The sequence below is a fragment of the Geotrypetes seraphini genome, chromosome 5 (genome assembly GCF_902459505.1).
Source record: "Geotrypetes seraphini chromosome 5, aGeoSer1.1, whole genome shotgun sequence".
NCBI lineage: Eukaryota > Metazoa > Chordata > Amphibia > Gymnophiona > Dermophiidae > Geotrypetes > Geotrypetes seraphini.
Window position 1 is genome coordinate 159,317,736 of NC_047088.1, and position 17,458 is coordinate 159,335,193.

Below are 17,458 nucleotides of genomic sequence, written 5' to 3' on the forward strand. Positions count from 1 at the left end.
ACAAGACCTCTCCAGAAAGATAAACAGTGGTTGAAGATGTTTCTTCAGATAGTCTGGACCTGACTGGTTTTCTTGAAAAATCTAGAGAAGAGGTGATTATTTTTAAAGTAAAGTCTCATTAAAGCATCAAAGATCTGAATATTCTGTTTCCTGACTTGGCTAGAACTATGCAGTGTAAGGAAAAATTCCTTAGTTATTGCCTTGGAAGCTAAATCTCAAGATATCCTTGCAAATGTCTTATCTTACTTGATGCTCACACTGCAAAACCCTGTATAGGGAGGAAATAAGCAATCCAGTTGAAAAAATCCTTACTATATAAGTCGGGGAGTAGTACACCATATTCTGAAATCACAAATAATATAAATCTTTGAGGAGTGAACTCAGCATTAGGGTGCCCACCAATCTGGGATGAAATTCACTCCCATGGTGTTATAAACAGCTTGTTATAATGGCCAAAGACCACCGGACCACTCTGTTACATCATGTTATACTCCGTGACAAACCAAAATTGTGTGACTATTTCCCTAAAAAAATGTTTTAAGTTTAGATCAAAGAAGCTGTCACAAAATTCAAATTGGTGGGGACCCTAATACTGAGTTCACTCCTCACACATTTATATTATTTGTGGTTTCATAATACAGTGTACTGTACTACTCCCCGATTTATATAGTGAGGATTTTTTTCAACTGGTTATCTTACCCGATATCATATGTATATTTTCTACAAGTCTTTGTAATTTCAATTTTTCTCAGAAAGAAAAGGTTCTGCTAGTAATGGAGGAGTTACCCCTTAAACTGTGCTGTTTGTTTGGCTGTCACTCAACTTTCTTGTTCTTCAATTACTTTGATCCTTTTCCTTGGGTACTGTTGCATTCTTATCCCTCCTATATGGACTATTTAGAGTCTGTATTTTAACTGAACAAAATGAAAAGAAATGTTGCTGAACTGTTGTTTTTTTCTGTAGACAGCAGGATTAATAAATCACTTAAGTGGGCAATGGGATGAACAGCTCTCCCACAGCTCAGAACTTGGTGGAAGAAAACATGCATGATCCTTCCTTTGCATAACAGTCTCTTCAACTCCTCAGTTCTATAGCTATAGAAAGAAAGCAGCTCTCTTAGCAATCCTATTATCTACAGAAAACACCAGTTAACAAATAAGCAACATTGCTTTCTCAGGTACACAAATGACTCCTAAGCTTAGTTATGCTCAGTTTCATTTATCTTAGGGATAGATTCACTAACCTCTGAGTCTGTCTCCGATCCGTTCCCGATTGCATGCAGGCCAACGAATTCACAAAAGGCCTGCATGCAAATGTGGACGATCGTTGACATGCCCCCAACGATCCTGGAGCATGCACAGACCCAGACAGTAGTGACAGGAGAAGCAGCCTCCTGTCACTGCTGTCAAGGCTTCTGCCAACTCTTTTTTTTTTTTTTCTTTTTTTTTAATAGGCTGCAAAATATCAGACCTATATAAAAAAATGAAAAAAAGCCTCCCCCCGACATGGCATACATGCCCCCTGCCCGACCCGAACCGACACCCCCGTACTTAAAAGTTGGGAGCAGGAGGGGTACTCAGTCCCCCTTGCTCCATAGGCTTCCCTCCTGTGACCGGCACAGCCTTCACCCCCACCCCCGACCGGCACAGCCCACCCCCGGCTCAGCCCCTCCTGCTCCGTTGGGAGCAGGAGAGTAATCAGTCCCTCCTGCTCCTCTGACTCCAGCGACGCATCTGCTTGGGCCTTAGGCCCCGCCCCGGTGCATCATGAATAAAAAAGTCAGGCAGGCCTGTCAAAAAAACCTGCAGACCTGTCGGTAACTCATTTACTGACAGGTCTGCAGCAGTCAGGTTTGTCAATAGTAAAACCCGATTCAAATTAGCCAAGCAATTGTTAGTGAATCAATCACTTGTCTATTTTGCATGGGGTTTTACTAATTTGCATGGGAAGATCGGGACAGGATCGCTACAGGATTGCATGGGGTTGGAGGGAAATCGGGTCGCAAAGGTCTCGCAAACCGATCGGTACACGATCGGTTTGCTTAGTGAATCTTGCTCTTAGTCTTTATAGCAGCTTACATAATCAACTGCTGTAGTTGTAAGCTCATAAGGACTGAGTGGCCTGCACCTTTTGACAAAAGGTATTATTTGCACCTTTGGTATTTCACCAATGCTGTGCCAGATTTTATAAGCAGGTGCAAGGACTGTGTAAAGAAGCTTCATGTGATGAATAAACAAGGATTCAAGAGATAAAAAGCTCAAGTACATTATTTAATCTGTTAATACAAATTACTCTTTCTGATTCACAGATGTGACCTGGAGCAGAATGTTTCAAACATTTCTAATTTTCTCCTGCTTTATACCTCCTTTCAAACCCTTTGCTAATCCTCTTACAACTACTATCACCCACATACTTGCAATTCAATAAAATTCAGAAAACTACCTATGCTGCTCCCAAAGTATGAAACTCTCCCACTGGAGCTCAGGACTGAACCCTCTTCCTCAGCTTGCCAAAAAAAGCAGTTCATCATTCAGATGTATCCACTAAAAAGTAATTAACTCAAGACTGAATTTTTCACTCTGTTTTCAAAAACTACTGAACATTTTGACATTATCTTAGATGTATTTCATCCTCCTTTCTCCCTTTTTTCCTCTCTTCCCTCATTTCCCCCTCCTCTTACAAAAGCGTAGCGCCAGCAACAGTGGTAACAGCTCCTACGCTCATAGGAATTCTACGAGTATCTGAGCTGTTACTGCTGCGGTTGATGCTAAAAACTGCACTATGCTTTTGTAAAAGGAGGGGTTAGTGATCTATGGAAGAAGAGCTGACCATATTTACATCGATATTTAAAGAATTACATTGGCTGCCTGTTTCAGTCAGAATCATCTTAAAAACAATGTGTACACTCCTGAATATCTTTGATTTAAGGCCCCTGTAACAAAGCAGCAGTAAATGCACCAAATACCATTCAGTTCCTATGGACTTCGGTGTGTTTACCACGGCTTTGTAAAAAGTGCACCTACTGATTAAGTAGATCAGCAGTGGTTTGGGGGTTTTTTTTTAAATTGCATTCTTCTCAGAACTGTTTATTATAGCTCCCTTCCCTTCAGATGGTTAACTAAAGGCCCTCTTCCTTCTAGGAGTTAATTTATTCAGGACCTTCCATGTGAAACTCATTACCTGATATTATCAATAATGTGACTAGATATCTGGGTTTTAAAGACTTGGATTTCTGAAACTTATTTCTGTTAGGATAGACTGCCGTATTGATTTATCATTCAGAGTTCTACTGAATTGAGTAGTTGTATTTTATTTTATATTATGATTGTTTTACTATTTTATTGTACACCACTTTTTTACTTTTGTAATAAGCAGTTTATCAAATAATAAATCCAATCCAATCTGACCCAATCACCCTTTAACCCCCTTTTAGTCCCTCTGGACATGTAATTCTAAACTGTTTGGTTGCATTTTTAGTGTAAACAGTAGTATATCAAGCACAAAGAAATGTCTTATTGTTAGTTTATACAAGGTGGTCCAAAAGCATTCCTCCCCCCAGGAAGAAGGAAGCAAAAGTGAGAGCGGCATAAAATAAAGAAAGAAACTGTGGTACTGATACCCCAAAATTTGTAAATCAGAAATAAGAATATCTGCTGTACAAGGCCTGCAAATCAGAAAACCGCCGAGCTGAAGCCATGGCCACAAGAAACACCATGTTCAATGTCACAGCCTTTAGAGTCTCAAAGGACAAGGGAGAAATGGAGCCTTCTGTAAACTGCGAAGAAGTAGCTTAAGACTACTCCAGACAGGGCCTCTTAAGAGGTGTACGAATATACTCCTTTTAGGAACTGAACTACATGAAGCTGCAAAGTAAGCGAAGAGCGAGATACCTAGCCCTTTTAACAAGCTAAGATTGCCATTTGAAGGTGAAGGGAATTGAACGCTAAGCCCTTGGCAATACGCTTGTGCCAAAAAAGAAAGAATATAAAACGCAGAAGTCTGGAAGGGTGCCAAATGTTGAGAAGAACCCAAGAATGGAAAAACATCCAAATGGTAGCGTAAGCCACAGGTGATGATGTCTATCGCCTGGAGAAGAGATGAAATAACCTGCTTCGCATAACCCTTACACATCAGCCATGATTTTTCAAAAGGTAGGCAGTAATATCAAAGTGGGTTGAATATCTATGTTGATCGGACCCTGGGAGAGAAAATCCAGATATACCGGGAATCTGAACAGTTTGCTCGTCGAAATACTCATCAGATCCGCAAAGCATGGACACTGCGGCCAATCCAGAGATTCTCTAATCACTGTGCTATGAAAGCGAGCTCGAGAAGGCAAATCCATCCAATCATCGGCCATGGGAAACACCTACAAAAGAGAAACCATAAGCGAGAAAGATGTAATGCTCCTACCCCCTCTGACTATTATTCCCTGCGTCTGCTGAAGAAGCTAGGAAGCTTTGAATTTCAAGACGAGGCCATGAGGTCTAGATCTAGGAGATCTCACCTTTATACAAAAAGCTGGAACGCCTGAGCGAATAGTTCCCAATTTCCAGGATGTAGAAGATTTTGTGGAGATAAAGTCTATCTAAACCCTGTTCTTGTCCCATAAAATGATCTGCCGAAAGAAGAGGAAGATGAGATTCCACCCATTAAAGTAGAACCATTACTTTACTCGCCAACTGAGTACATCATGTTCTTACTTCCCTGGCTGTAGAGAAATACCACCGTCATAACACTGTCCTAAAAGACCTTTATCGTCATGTCGGAAGAATGGTCTAAAACTCCTGAAATGGTAGCCTGACCATGCTTCAGTGTAGAAGAATGAACGAGTACCGAGTCTCCTGTGAAGACCAGACTCCTTGCACTGAGGATTGAAGGTACTAAGCCCCCCAATCCGACAGCCTGGGATGTTTGGCGAGTATGAGCCAGTCCAGCAAAGACCAGGGCATGCCTTTGAAAAGTTTAATGTCGCTGAGTCACCAAATTATACTAAGCGATGCTTGAGGAGCCTACTAGTTACTACAATTGTAGCCTTGAAATACTGAGAACCACCGGAACAAAAGCAACTGCTGTAGCATTCTCACATGAAAGCGAGCCGAAGTGCCCAGTAGAGTGAGCACCATGGATCCTAGAACCTGTACAGAACCCCATACTCTTGTTCTTGATGACTGAAGAAGGTGGCAAACCTGAGACTAACCTGTTGCCCTAATCTCTGGGAATAAACACATTCCTCTGCTACGTGAATCACAACATCCCCCAATATTCCAATAATTAGTACAGGAGAAAAGAGTTCTTTGGAACTTTGAAGATTCACATCCAAAGAACTGAAGAAAAGAAATCACCCGTTTATGTCTGTCAAATTGACCTGGCTGGAAGATGTCCAAATCAAGCAGTGGTCTAAGAAAGAAAGTACCTGAATCTCTTATTTGCGCCAAAACGCCACTACTGCCCTCATTTTCTAAAATGTTTGTGGAGTCGTGGCTAGGCCAAATGGCATCTGCCAAAACTGATAGCACTGCTCGATAAGAGCCCAGCAAAGATAGTGCTGATTTGATGGCCATAGGGAAATGTAAATATTCTCAGTTTTTCTTCGGAAATATCTAACTCTGAGAAACTAATTTACTAGAATGAGATCCAGCCCCAGTCTGATCAATTCCCCCATCTTGGGCACTATGAAGTAAATGGAATAACTTCCCCTTAGTTCCAGAAGAACTAAAACTACTTCCCTGAGTTCCAGTACCACTTAAAAAGAGGTTTCGCACTAACGTAACCTTTGGAAGCTCAATACATGGTGACTCCAAGAAAGAATCTGAAACGAGGAGAATTCAAAGTTGCAAGCATCCTGAAAAATGCCCAAAGCTCCCTGACCTGGCATTATAGTGTCTCCCCCTTTACGAGAAAGCCTAAAGAGTTATCAGAGGAAGTCAAGACCCCTTCAGAGTGAAGGGCAGAAGATCGGAAAAGGGTAGACGAGAGCTGTAAGTTCTGGAAGAAGAAAGGAATTTCCCCACGAAAAATCCAGTTTTGCGATGTAAGGAGAATGTTGGAATTCTGGAACCAGTACTAACTCCATGAAATGTTAGTCAAAAACTTACTGCCTTTAAAGTGAAGACGTACTAGATGTAATCTAGGTGTATTTATCACCCCATGGGAAACAATATTCACCCTAATTGTTATCAGAAAAAGTTCACATTCCTAAAGAAAGCTTCAGGGGTGATTCCAACAGCCACATTGTATGTGCTACTCTGTGGGTTTGGGAGAATAGGTAACTTGCCCTGGTTAGAAGGACACGCACAGCCCTTCCTTCCAGTTTGAGGGGCTGTCTAGCAAACACCATAAGAAGATGGCTACCTGAGAAATCTGCGCGAGAAACTTCAAAACTTGCAGGTCCTGGCACCTTAGAAATAGAAAAAGACAGTTCAAATAGAAAGATGTGAAGTGCCATTATGACCCTAGAGACTCCCCCAATTCTTAATCTATTCGTACTACGTTCAGGAATCAATTCTATAGTGCTACCAGACACACACAGCGCTGCACAGAAGCACAAAGAATAACACCACCTCTAAACCTCCATAGACTCACCCTTCAGGGACCCCAAGAGAGACAAGAAGATACCTATATAAAACACAGGGTACTCTCATGCCACTGACATCACTGTGCAGCAATTTGCTTTCTGCCAACCCATAACGGCGAAAAACCGAGATTGGACGGCTGAGTACAGGGCAGAATCTCTTTCTTAAACACAGTGAGGTGTAACAGTACAGTCCCAATTAAAGTAGTTGAGTCTTTTGAAGTAAAGCGGGAAAACACACACACACCAAGGTATATCACCACAGCAGTGGTAAAAGCTGTTGAAACACTTCCGACACTTAGAGAACCCCCAAAACAGGGAAGTCGCGGGATACAGTGACCAAAGTCAGCTGCAAAATAAACCCCGTGAATGCTGCGGTGCTCCCACTAGCGCCGGAAACCCAATCACATGCTTGTTTCATGCCAAAATGAACCGGGTCTATCAAAGGTGTATTAAAAACATACACGGAACCAACCATTAAAATATTTTTTCACTGTCATGTCATAAAATGCTTATACATCTAGTAGTGCTATAGAAATTATAAGTAGTAGTAGTAACTTAGGTGCAGATATTTAGGTCTGATTTTTCTTGATCTAAATGGACACCAAAATGTTAGTAACACATATTGCCACTAAGTGCAATTATATATATGGTACATGCCTTTTATAAAATTGCACGAAGAACTGTTTTAGTTGGTGCCAATTTTTTGGCACTATATATAGAACTAGGCCCTTAGTACCTCCTAAATAGGAAGCAGTAAGTTTTCACATATTAGCTCAGAACAGATAGCATGTGTTAATCGAAATGTTAAACCATGATCTGCAAGAAACAATTGTGGGAATGCTCCTTCTTGATGTTTGCTAGAAGTCAGCGCTGTAGTGTGTTAACATACTTTAGTAAAAGACCCCCTCTTAAGGCCCCATTTTATCAAGCCGCAGTAGAGCATTTTAGCGCTGGCCGGTGGAGGTAAATGCTTCAACGCTGATAAGAATTTAATTAGCATCGAATCATTTACCTCACCACAGTGGCTTAATAAAAGGGGGCCTAAATCATTTAAGATTTGAACCAAAAAGAAAAAAATAACCTGCTATAAAAGATTGCAATTTTCTGTTATAAAATAGAGTTCAAAATTATAGCTCAGTTATTCTATACTGCCTGAAAATCAGTTATATACTTTGTTTAATCATTTGATTAAGTTCCATTTAGAAATTTTTCTCATGATTGTATTTTATTAAAATTTATAGCCTGCTTGTACCTAACACTGGGTTTTACTAAACAGTAGTAGAGGTTTCTACCACAGGCTGGCGAGTTACATGCTCCACTCACAGAATTCCTATGAGCATCGGAGCATTTATCTCGCCGTTTATGAATTAACTTCTGTGGAGCGCAGACTCGACTCTGAAGAAATAAATAATGAAACATGGTCATGTCGGTGGAGGAGCTCCCTAATTAGAATTATCTATAAACAAACAAAAAAAGATAAGTTATTTTAAGAATCCACATTGAGATTATATATATCACAGAAATATAAAAAAAGTAAAAACGATCTAATAAAGAAAATGGCTTATTGCACATGGGTTTGTTGGAGATTGATGTAAACTAGCAGAGCATTTGATGCTCTAACATGGTTTCCCGATGAACAAATAAAAGTGATCACTTTTAGTGATCCAAAAAATGAAAGATTAGGGAAAAAAGGTTAAGACTAGTCGTTTACCTGTCCTACAGATACAAATTAATATACAATCAAACCTTGGTTTACGAGTAACGTGGTTTCCAAGTGTTTTGCAAGACGAGCAAAACACTCTTGCAAATCGTGCCTCGTAAACCAAGCGTTGACTCGATTTGCGAGCCCCCACCCCCGACAAACCCTTACCACGATCTGGCACTGGCACACAGCACCAACCCAGAGGACATGCCGGTGCCGGAAGAGCTTGCCTTTTGCCGCCAATCTCTGCTGGGCTGGGCCTTGAGCATCTGCGCATGCTCAAGGCCTTCTGGCTCCCACTCTCTCCGAGATTCTGAGATTCTAAGAGAGAGAGGGAGCCAGGCCTTGAGCATGTGTAGATGCTCAAGGCCCAGCCAAGATCGGCGGCAAAAGGCAGGTTCTTCCAGCACCAGCACCGGCATGTCGTGTGGGTTGGTGCTGCGTGCCGGTGCCAGTTCGCGGTAAGGGTTTAGGTGGGCAGGCGATTCCGGTTCTCGGGGGTGGGGTGGGAGTGCACCAGTGGCCTCGAGGGTGGGGGGTCTTTTTGGGAAGGGGTGGGGTGGAAGCAAGCATTGCTGGTGATCTCGGAGGAGGGGGGATGTGGAATAGAGAATGACACGGTGGCGGTTTACCCGCGGCCACCGCATTTTAGCCGCGGGTCACCCGCCGAAAACGGGGAAGAAAACTAGCAGTCACTGCGGCGACGGGGACAAGGCCATTCACCGCCCGCGGGGCGGTGAATGGTCTTGTCCCCGCAGTGAGGCATGAAGGATCGCGCAGTCCCCGCAGCTCACACCCGCCTGCCCAATCGATTCTAGTGTTTAGCCAGCTCTCTCCCTTCTCCTCACCTTAGTTTGTAGATTTTCTTTTTCGGCGACCCGCACGCTATCAGAGAGCCGCGAACCCGCTGCTGCTCAGTTTCGATCTTCTGCTCTGATGCAACCGGAAACAGGAAGTTGCAGCAGAGCAGAAGATTGAACACTGAGCAGCCGCGCGTGCGCGGCTCTTTGGGAAAGCGTGCAGGTCGCCGAAAAAGAAAACCTATAAACTAAGGTGAGGAGAAGGGAGAGAGCTGGCTAAACACTAGGATCGATTGGGCAGGCAGGTAGTGGCTGCGGGGACCGTGCGATCACTAGTGTTCCCGGCTCAAATTGGAAGGAGGGAGTGAAAGGGAAAAGGATTCTGGGCCAAGGGGATGAAGTCGGAAAGAAAAACCCACAGCCGGAAAGAAAGGGAAGGACTGGCAGGTGAGCCAGATGCTAGAAGCAGGGGGGGGGGGAAGAAAGAGGGAAAAAAGCTAGATGGGGTTGAAAAGAAGAGACACACTGGTATGGAAGAGGAAGATAGGGGAAATCTGGACACAGGAAGGTAACAGAAAGAGGGGAAATTATGTGCATGGGGCATAGGGACAGAGACATAAAGGGGACATGCCATGGGGATGGTATATGGACACAGGGGGGGGCAATGACAGATACATAGGGGAGATATTAGAAATGGAGAAAATAGGAGCACAGAAGCGAGATGGTTTGTGGGGATGGGACAGGGACCGAGCTTGCAGGCTCCAGTGGCTTGCACAAATTACATTGTAATGTGCCATGAAAATAAGAGGAAGGAAGGTAGATAGGCCACGCGAGAGGAGCTGAAGGGTAGTAGAAAGGAACAGATGGTAAAGGAGGGTGGGAAGGGTGGTGGTGGAAAGGAATAGAACAGACATTGAAGGAGGGTGGAGAGGAACAGACCCCCAAGGGAAATGTGGAAGACAGAGTGGGAAGAAGACAGATGCCAGACTATGCGGGAGCGGAGGGAAGAAGATGGGTGCTAGACCAATTGGGGGGGGGGGGGGTTAAGGGAGAGGCACAGTAACAGCAAATGGAAGACGCAGAGAGAAGACACACAGTGGATGGAAGGAATTCAATGAGAAGATGTGGAAAGCAGAAACCAGACAACAAAGGTAGAAAAAAAAAAATTATATTTATTTATTTATTTTTTGCTTTAGGATCAAATAGAATATTAGTTGTGTTGATAAAAATTTATAAACAAAGCCCTGCCAGCTGAACATCTCTTTCTCTAGTTCAGCAGCAGGAACTTTGATTTATAAGAAAGGAATAAGCTAAATATTACAGTACTAAGGCTTATATGGATGCAGCGGGGACGGTGACGGGGCGGTGAATGGGATGGCAGTGGCGGTGACGGGGTGGTGAAAGGGATGGCGGTGACGGGGCGGTGAAGGGAACGGCGGTGACGGGGCAGTGCAGAGGATGGTGGGCCGGTGACGGGGCGGTGACGGGGACAGATTTTTTCCCCGTGTCATTCTCTAATGTGGAACCAATCAAGCGAGTTTCCCTTACTTCCTTTGGGGAAACTCACTTTGACATACGAGCACTTTGGTTTACGAGCATGCTTATGGAATGAATTATGGTCGCAAACCAAGGTTCCACTGTATTTATATTATGCCATACCTTTTTTTTTTAATGAGCACAGATGCTCTGTGTGTATGTTACACATGCATAATATCTGCTCCAATAAAAAGAAAAAACCCCAACATGAGCCAAGCACCGCCCCTACACAACCACAGGTCTCTTAAACCTCCCCCCCCCCAGTAGAGACAGGAAGGATGCACTCCTGCCACCGCATAAATCTCGTGCGCAAGCCAAAATTGGCTGGAGGAATTATGGCAAACCTCCGCTCAAATAATTTGCATGCAAACTTGTTTGTGCATCACTCGCTCTTTTGGAATCGGCAAAAATCGAACCGCAGCAGACGCACGCAGTCTTACCGACCCTATTTACTGCATCTAGCTCTAAGTGAATTAGAAGTAAAACACACATAAAATGCAATACATAACTACTCACAATAATACAAAGCTTCCAGATACACAGCCTAAACAATATCCTCATATAAAATTCCAGCACCAAAAAAATTACTTTTTACAAGCAGTACTAATTATTGAGTCTCCTCTGATGGTTCATGTTGCAGTTTGCAGTAGTACTGCTTGCAAAAAAAAAAAAAAAATTGCCACTGGAATTTTATATAGTAGTTCACTCATTGCCTCTACCAAGGAGTATTTTTCCTCATGGCTCTTACTGAAATCTGGTGTTTTATGCTTTACTTCAGTTTCCAGAAACACTGGGTTTTATCCAAACCTTGATACAGCAACAGCACTATTTTCCAAGAAAGTTTATTAAACTTCTTTTGGAAAATTAATCCACCATGCATCAGTCTCCCTTTTCAGTTCCCCCTTTCATATCCCAGTCGAACACTAAATCCCATTCATGCACAGTTAATCCAGCATTGGTTGCTTTGGAAGTAACTAATCCACACTTGAATCCACTTGCCTGACTAGAATTAATGACACCAAGAGCAAAGCAAAAAAAGAGCTAAATCAGCACAGCTGGGGGATTTACCAGTTGTGATCGTCACGGCTTTGCCTACAGTTGTTTGATGCAGCACGAAGACAGATGACGGTCACACTCGGGAAGCAGCGTGCGCTCCTCCGCTTGCGTGCCGAAGAATCTTAGCTCACCTGTGTCAGGTGCGATCACTGCGAAGCCCACAGCCGACAGCGCGCAGAGCCAGCCGAGTAGGCAACACCCGCAAAGCCTCACTCTCACCATCTCGGCGTCCAGAGCTCACGCAGAAACCGAATGAAGACAAGTTCCCTAAACGGGAAGGTGGTGGTAGGGGGGGGGTCTTTTTCCGGAGCTCTTCCTGATGGTTACCGACGAGATTTAGCGTGTAGAAAGCGTCCAACAAACCATTACCTCGTTGGTTTTCAAAAAAGTAGCTAACCTATTCCCCAGCTGCAGGAACAGGGAATAAAGAAAGCAGGGCGACGGTTCTACTTTCTCCCTTTCCCTCACTCGACAAATAAACAAAACTTTTTTTTTTTTTGTTACTAAACCGTGACGTCACCTTGTGTCACCGCCTTTCACGCTTCGAACCGCCCTCGGGCCGAGGCGGTGTGCGCGCGCGCGCGCGCGCGCGCTGGAAGACGAATTCAGACGGATGGGAGGAGGGCTGTGTTTAGTTTCACTATTGAAGCGTTTTGAAGGAAAAAAATAACTTTCAGTGGATGAATGGGGTTGCTTAATCTTTGATATTTAGGCTGGAAATTGGAACGACGAATGAGGTGATTAATTTGTAGATGTCGCCTTGTTAAAACGCATGCAGCTTGTGAAAAATTGTAGGCAGACCTTAGGAAATTGGAAGACTGGGCATCCAAGGGGCAGATGAAATTTAATGTGGACAAATGCAAAGTGATGCACATTGGGAAGAATAAGCCAAATCATAGTTACCAGTTGCTATGGTCCACCTTCGGGGTTAGCGCCCAAGAAAAAGATCTGGGTGTCATTGTAGACAATACAGCAAAAACAAAAACTCGTGGAGATGGTGATGTTCAGGATGCAGGCTTTATTAAGAAATATACAAATTCATAAGCCACATAAAATATATCTACGATCCAAACAGTTGGGAACTATGGACCCAACATGGTCCATTATTGTCTTCCTTGGGGGTCCTATAAATTTATTTATTAAGAAATTTATATACTGCATACAACTATGCGGTTTCTATGATATACATAGAATCTTGTTTCCCTCTGATTATCATGTATAACAGACATATCAAGACAACATCGTTAATCATCCCTGTTAAATAGGGATAGAACACAAATTCGATCAATTCAGAAGTATAAACAAGCTTGAAATCAGGAGTGTCCAACCTTTTGGCTTCCCTGGGCTGCACTGGCCGAAAAAAATGTTTCTGGGGTGGTGCAAATGCTGCAGCAAGACAGAGGAGGGAGCAGACAAAACGGTAAACACCCAGGGGCAGCAGAGGAAAACACTGCATTGCCTTCGACCATGGCCGCACAAAATACTTCATGAGGCCACATGTGGCCCTCAGGCCGCAGGTTGGACACCCCTGCTTTAAATTATACTTTGATTAACAATTTCATGAATATAATCTTACAATATTGAATGAGCGCATTCATATATTTTTTCGAGTGAAGTGGATGTGCTAAATTTATAAAGTGACTGGTGCAGAAAAAGGGGAAATATTGGCAAGACATGAGTAAATAACATTGTTGACAAGTGCTATGTAGCAGACAGATGTGAATAAATAACAGGCCAATCAAGGTGCAAGAGTATATCCAAATAAAGAGCTTTGCGATGAAAATCAAAAATCGAAGGATGAAAAACGGCAAGTGGATATGAGACTAACCAAGGTGCTTTACAGTGAGACCATCAGAAACAAAAAGATCTGCTATGTGATCAATACCAGATAAGACTTCATAAATTGAATTGTATCTACCCTAAAAGTCCTGATATAAAAACATGGATTATAAACTGAAAACTAAAAACATATGAGAAGTTGAATATGCTTAAACAAAAAGTAATAATAAAATAGCAAATTTAATCAGACCTTTAACAAGAAATTAAAAACTATTAGCAAGAAATTAAGAAGAAATTAAAAAATCTATTAGCAAGAAATTAAGAAGAAATTTAAAAGCTTCATGCATAGAGTTATGGCAAAGGCAAAAAACCTTAGAAACATATTTAAAAAGACTCTAAATTAGACACCTTCTGTCCAATGTGTGGCGGCAGCGGCGACCAAAAAAGCAAACCAGTTGCTAGGAATTATTATTAAAAAGGGATGGTTAACAAGACTAAGAGCTCCTTTTACAAAGCCGCGCTAGTGGTTTTAGTGTACGCACCGGATTAGTGTGCGCTAGCCAAAAACCTACTGCCTGCTCAAAAGGTGGTAGCGGCTAGCATGCCGGGTAATTTAGCGCACGCTATTCCAGGTGTTAAGGCCCTAGCGCGGCTTTGTGAAAGGAGCCCTAAGAATGATATAATGCCTTTGTATTGTTCCATGGTGCAGCCTCACCTGGAGTATTGCGTTCAATTCTGGTCTCCTTATCTCAAGAAAGATATAGCGGCACTAGAAAAGGTTCAAAGAAGAGCAACCAAGATGATAAAGGGGATGGAACTCCTTTTGTATGAAGAAAGACTAAAAAGGTTAGGGCTCTTCAGCTTGGAAAAGAGGTGGCTGAGGGGATATGGTTGAAGTCTACAAAATCCTGAGTGGAGTAGAACAGATACAAGTGGATTGTTTTTTCACTCTGTCAAAAATTACAAGGACAAGGGGGCACTCGATTAAGTTACAGGGAAATACTTTTAAAACCAATAAGAGGAAATATTTTTTCACTCAGAGAATAGTTAAGCTTTGGAACGTATTGCCAGAGGTTATGGTATGAGCGGAAAGCATATCTGGTTGTAAGAAAGGTTTGGACAACTTCCTGGAGGAAAAGTCCATAGTCTGTTATTGAGAAAGACATGGGGGAAACCACTGTTGCCCTGGCTCGGTATCATGGAATGTTGTTACTCTTTAGGTTTTTGCCAGGTACTAGTGACCTGGATTGGCCACCATGAGGACGGGCTACTGGGCTTGATGGACCATTGTCTGACCCAGTAAGGCTATTCTTATGTTCTTAACATTTTTGTATGTCTAATTTATCTTTTCTTTTCTTTTTTTTCGAGAAAAGAAGGTATTTTGGGCCCTCTTTTACTATGAGCGCTGGAGCATTTAGCGGCTTAGTAAAAATAAAAAAGGGGGGATTAATGATCACTATTGGGAAGGAAAGAGGAGCATAGGGCAAGGAGAAGGGATAGAGTCAATATTCTCTCTAAGGACCGAGTTCATGTGAGCAAAAAATGTATTTTGCGAGCAAAGGACTGAGTTGATGTGTGCAAAAAATTAATGTTACATTACCCTGATGGTATTACACACACTGCATTACAAATTAAGAAATACAAATATACCCCCCTTTTTACAAAACCATAGTGCGAATTTTAGGGCATACTGTGGCGGTAACAGCTCCGACACTCACTATGAGCCTCAGAGCTGTTACCGCTGCAGCCATCGCTAAAAATCACTCTACAGTTGTAAAAAGGGGGATAAATAAAAAAGATGGAAAATAAGATGATATTTTATTGAAAAGACTTAAAACTTTATTAATTTGACTCTCAAAGGCCAACACCTTCTTCCAGGTCAAGTAAGCTGGCCTGGCCTGAGAAAGGAGGTTTTGGTCTGACAGTTGGTCAAAAATGTATTAAAAAATAGTTCAATAAAAAGATATCATCTTAACCTATTTATGGCCCCCTTTTATCAAACCGTGTTAGGGGTTTTTATAACTGGCTGCTGCAGTAAAAGCTCCAATGCTCTTAGGAATTCTATGAGTGTCGGAGCTTTTACTGCAGCTGCTGGCGATAAAAAGAAACAACCCCTAACGTGGCTTGATAAAAGGGCCTATATTTATTAACCTTCATAAACATGAGTAGCACACTACTTTATCCTTAATTAAAAATAAAATTCTTTTTTCTACCTTTGTGTTCTGGCTATTCACTTCTCTGGTTTCTGTTTTCCTCTGTCTTAAGTCTCTTTCCAGGATTTTTCTCTCTTTTCCTTTTGGCTTTCTTCAATTTATTTTTCTACCTCTATGTCCAGATTTAACTCATTCTTACTAGCTAGTCTTCAACTTCCCTTTTTCTTACGGTCTACTGGCAGATTTTCATCTCTTTCCCTCACCCTGGCTTTCCTATTTTACTTCGTCTTATTCCCGGTCTTTCCCTAACTCTGCTCTCTTTCTCTTCCCCTTCTATACAGTGTTTGCCCCCTTCATATATCGGCCCTTTCCACTTCCATCATTGTCTCTCATCCCAAATATTTGCTCATTAATCGCCTTTCTTCCATCCAGCATCTCTCCCTCTTTCCATCCAGTGACTCCACTCTCTCCCTTTCCATCAATATCTCCCTCCTCTGTCTCTTACCTCTTCCATACAATCTGCCTCCTCTCTCCCCTTTCACTTCCACTTTCTATCATCTCTCTTTTCTCTCCCCTCTTCCATCCAGGCTTCTTTCTCCCATCTTTTTTTACAACTTATTCCTCCCTCCCCTTTCCATCCAGCATATCCCCTTCTATCAATATTTACATCTTCTTTGTATCTCTCCCCCTCACCTTTCATCTAGCATTTCCTTTTCACTTCCCCCGTTCCATCATGCCCTTCCTCTCCATATCCTACCCCCAACAGCTGCCCTCTCTTCCCTGTTCTTTTCTAGAATCTGTCTTACCACATTTATACTAAATCTACCCCTTCCCTCTCCCTCCATCCAAACTATTTCCACCAGCTTCTGCCCCTGTTTCTCTCCCACCCCTCTTCCCCTAGCATCTGCTCCCTAGCATTCCAACCATTTCTGCTGCTTTCCTGAAGTGCAGAAAGAAAGAAATGCAGTGCAGAAACTGAAACAAACTGACTGCAAGACCTTCCCATACATTTGCGCGGCTGCTGCCTTTGCCCCAGAAGAAGACATGACATCAGAGAGGTCAGGCCAACAGCCATGGGTATGTATGGGAAGGTCCCGCAGCTGATGTGTTTCAGTTTGCCGCTATTGCTGTAGGCTCGTGAGAAGATATAAGGTATTTAAAAGTTTAAAAAATGTTCCCTGAAGGTGGGGTACAAATGAAAAGAAGTTTATTGGTATTTATTGTTATGGTAAAGGTGTTGTGGCTGTGTAATTTTAGATCGCCGAGTTTAAAACAGCTGTTCTCGGCTAAGTGCACCAGGCTGCTAATGGCAGGGATCAGCTGATGCTGTTACTGTAAAAAAAGATTCTAAAGTTAACAGTTTTAGTCAGTTGGGAGGGAAGCAAGTGACAAGCAGCTGAGTGTTGAGAGCTATCTCTGTCACAGTGATATTTTGTGGTAATTTTGGAGTTTTGAGAGGATGTGCAGTTTAAAAACATAGAGCCTACGGATGTTAAATGGCTCTTGGTGAATGGTTTTTTTTAAAGGTTAAAATGGTGTGGTTAGTCCACTTTCCAAGGTAGTATAAAGAAATAAAACGAAAACCAAAGGAAATAAGGTGATGCCTTTTTTATTGGACTAACTCAATGCATTTTATGATAAGCTTTTGAAGGTAACCCTTCTTCTTCAGATCAGAAATAAGCAAATGTTGACAGATATTAATATATATAGGAAAACATGAAATCATTTCAGGGATAGGAAAAGGGAGGGGTGGGTTCTAAATGTTTAAATGTCTTTATAGTGGGAAAGAAAGCCCAGATCTCTGTTAAGTCCTGTCTGATAGGTGTCAAAATACCTTATTATTTTGATTTCAAAG

General features: G+C 42.4%; 1 protein-coding gene across 1 annotated transcript in view; it reads right to left on the reverse strand.

Moving 5' to 3' along the window:
- PTTG1IP (PTTG1 interacting protein) overlaps positions 1 to 12,167 on the reverse strand; it is a 54,655-nt gene extending 42,488 nt beyond the window's left edge. Inside the window, exon 1 of the mRNA XM_033945891.1 lies at positions 11,803 to 12,167. Within this exon, the coding sequence (XP_033801782.1) occupies positions 11,803 to 11,893 (91 nt within the window). The 5' untranslated portion in view covers positions 11,894 to 12,167. The remainder of the gene's footprint in view (positions 1 to 11,802) is intronic.
- Between the last annotated feature and the right edge of the window lie 5,291 nt (positions 12,168 to 17,458).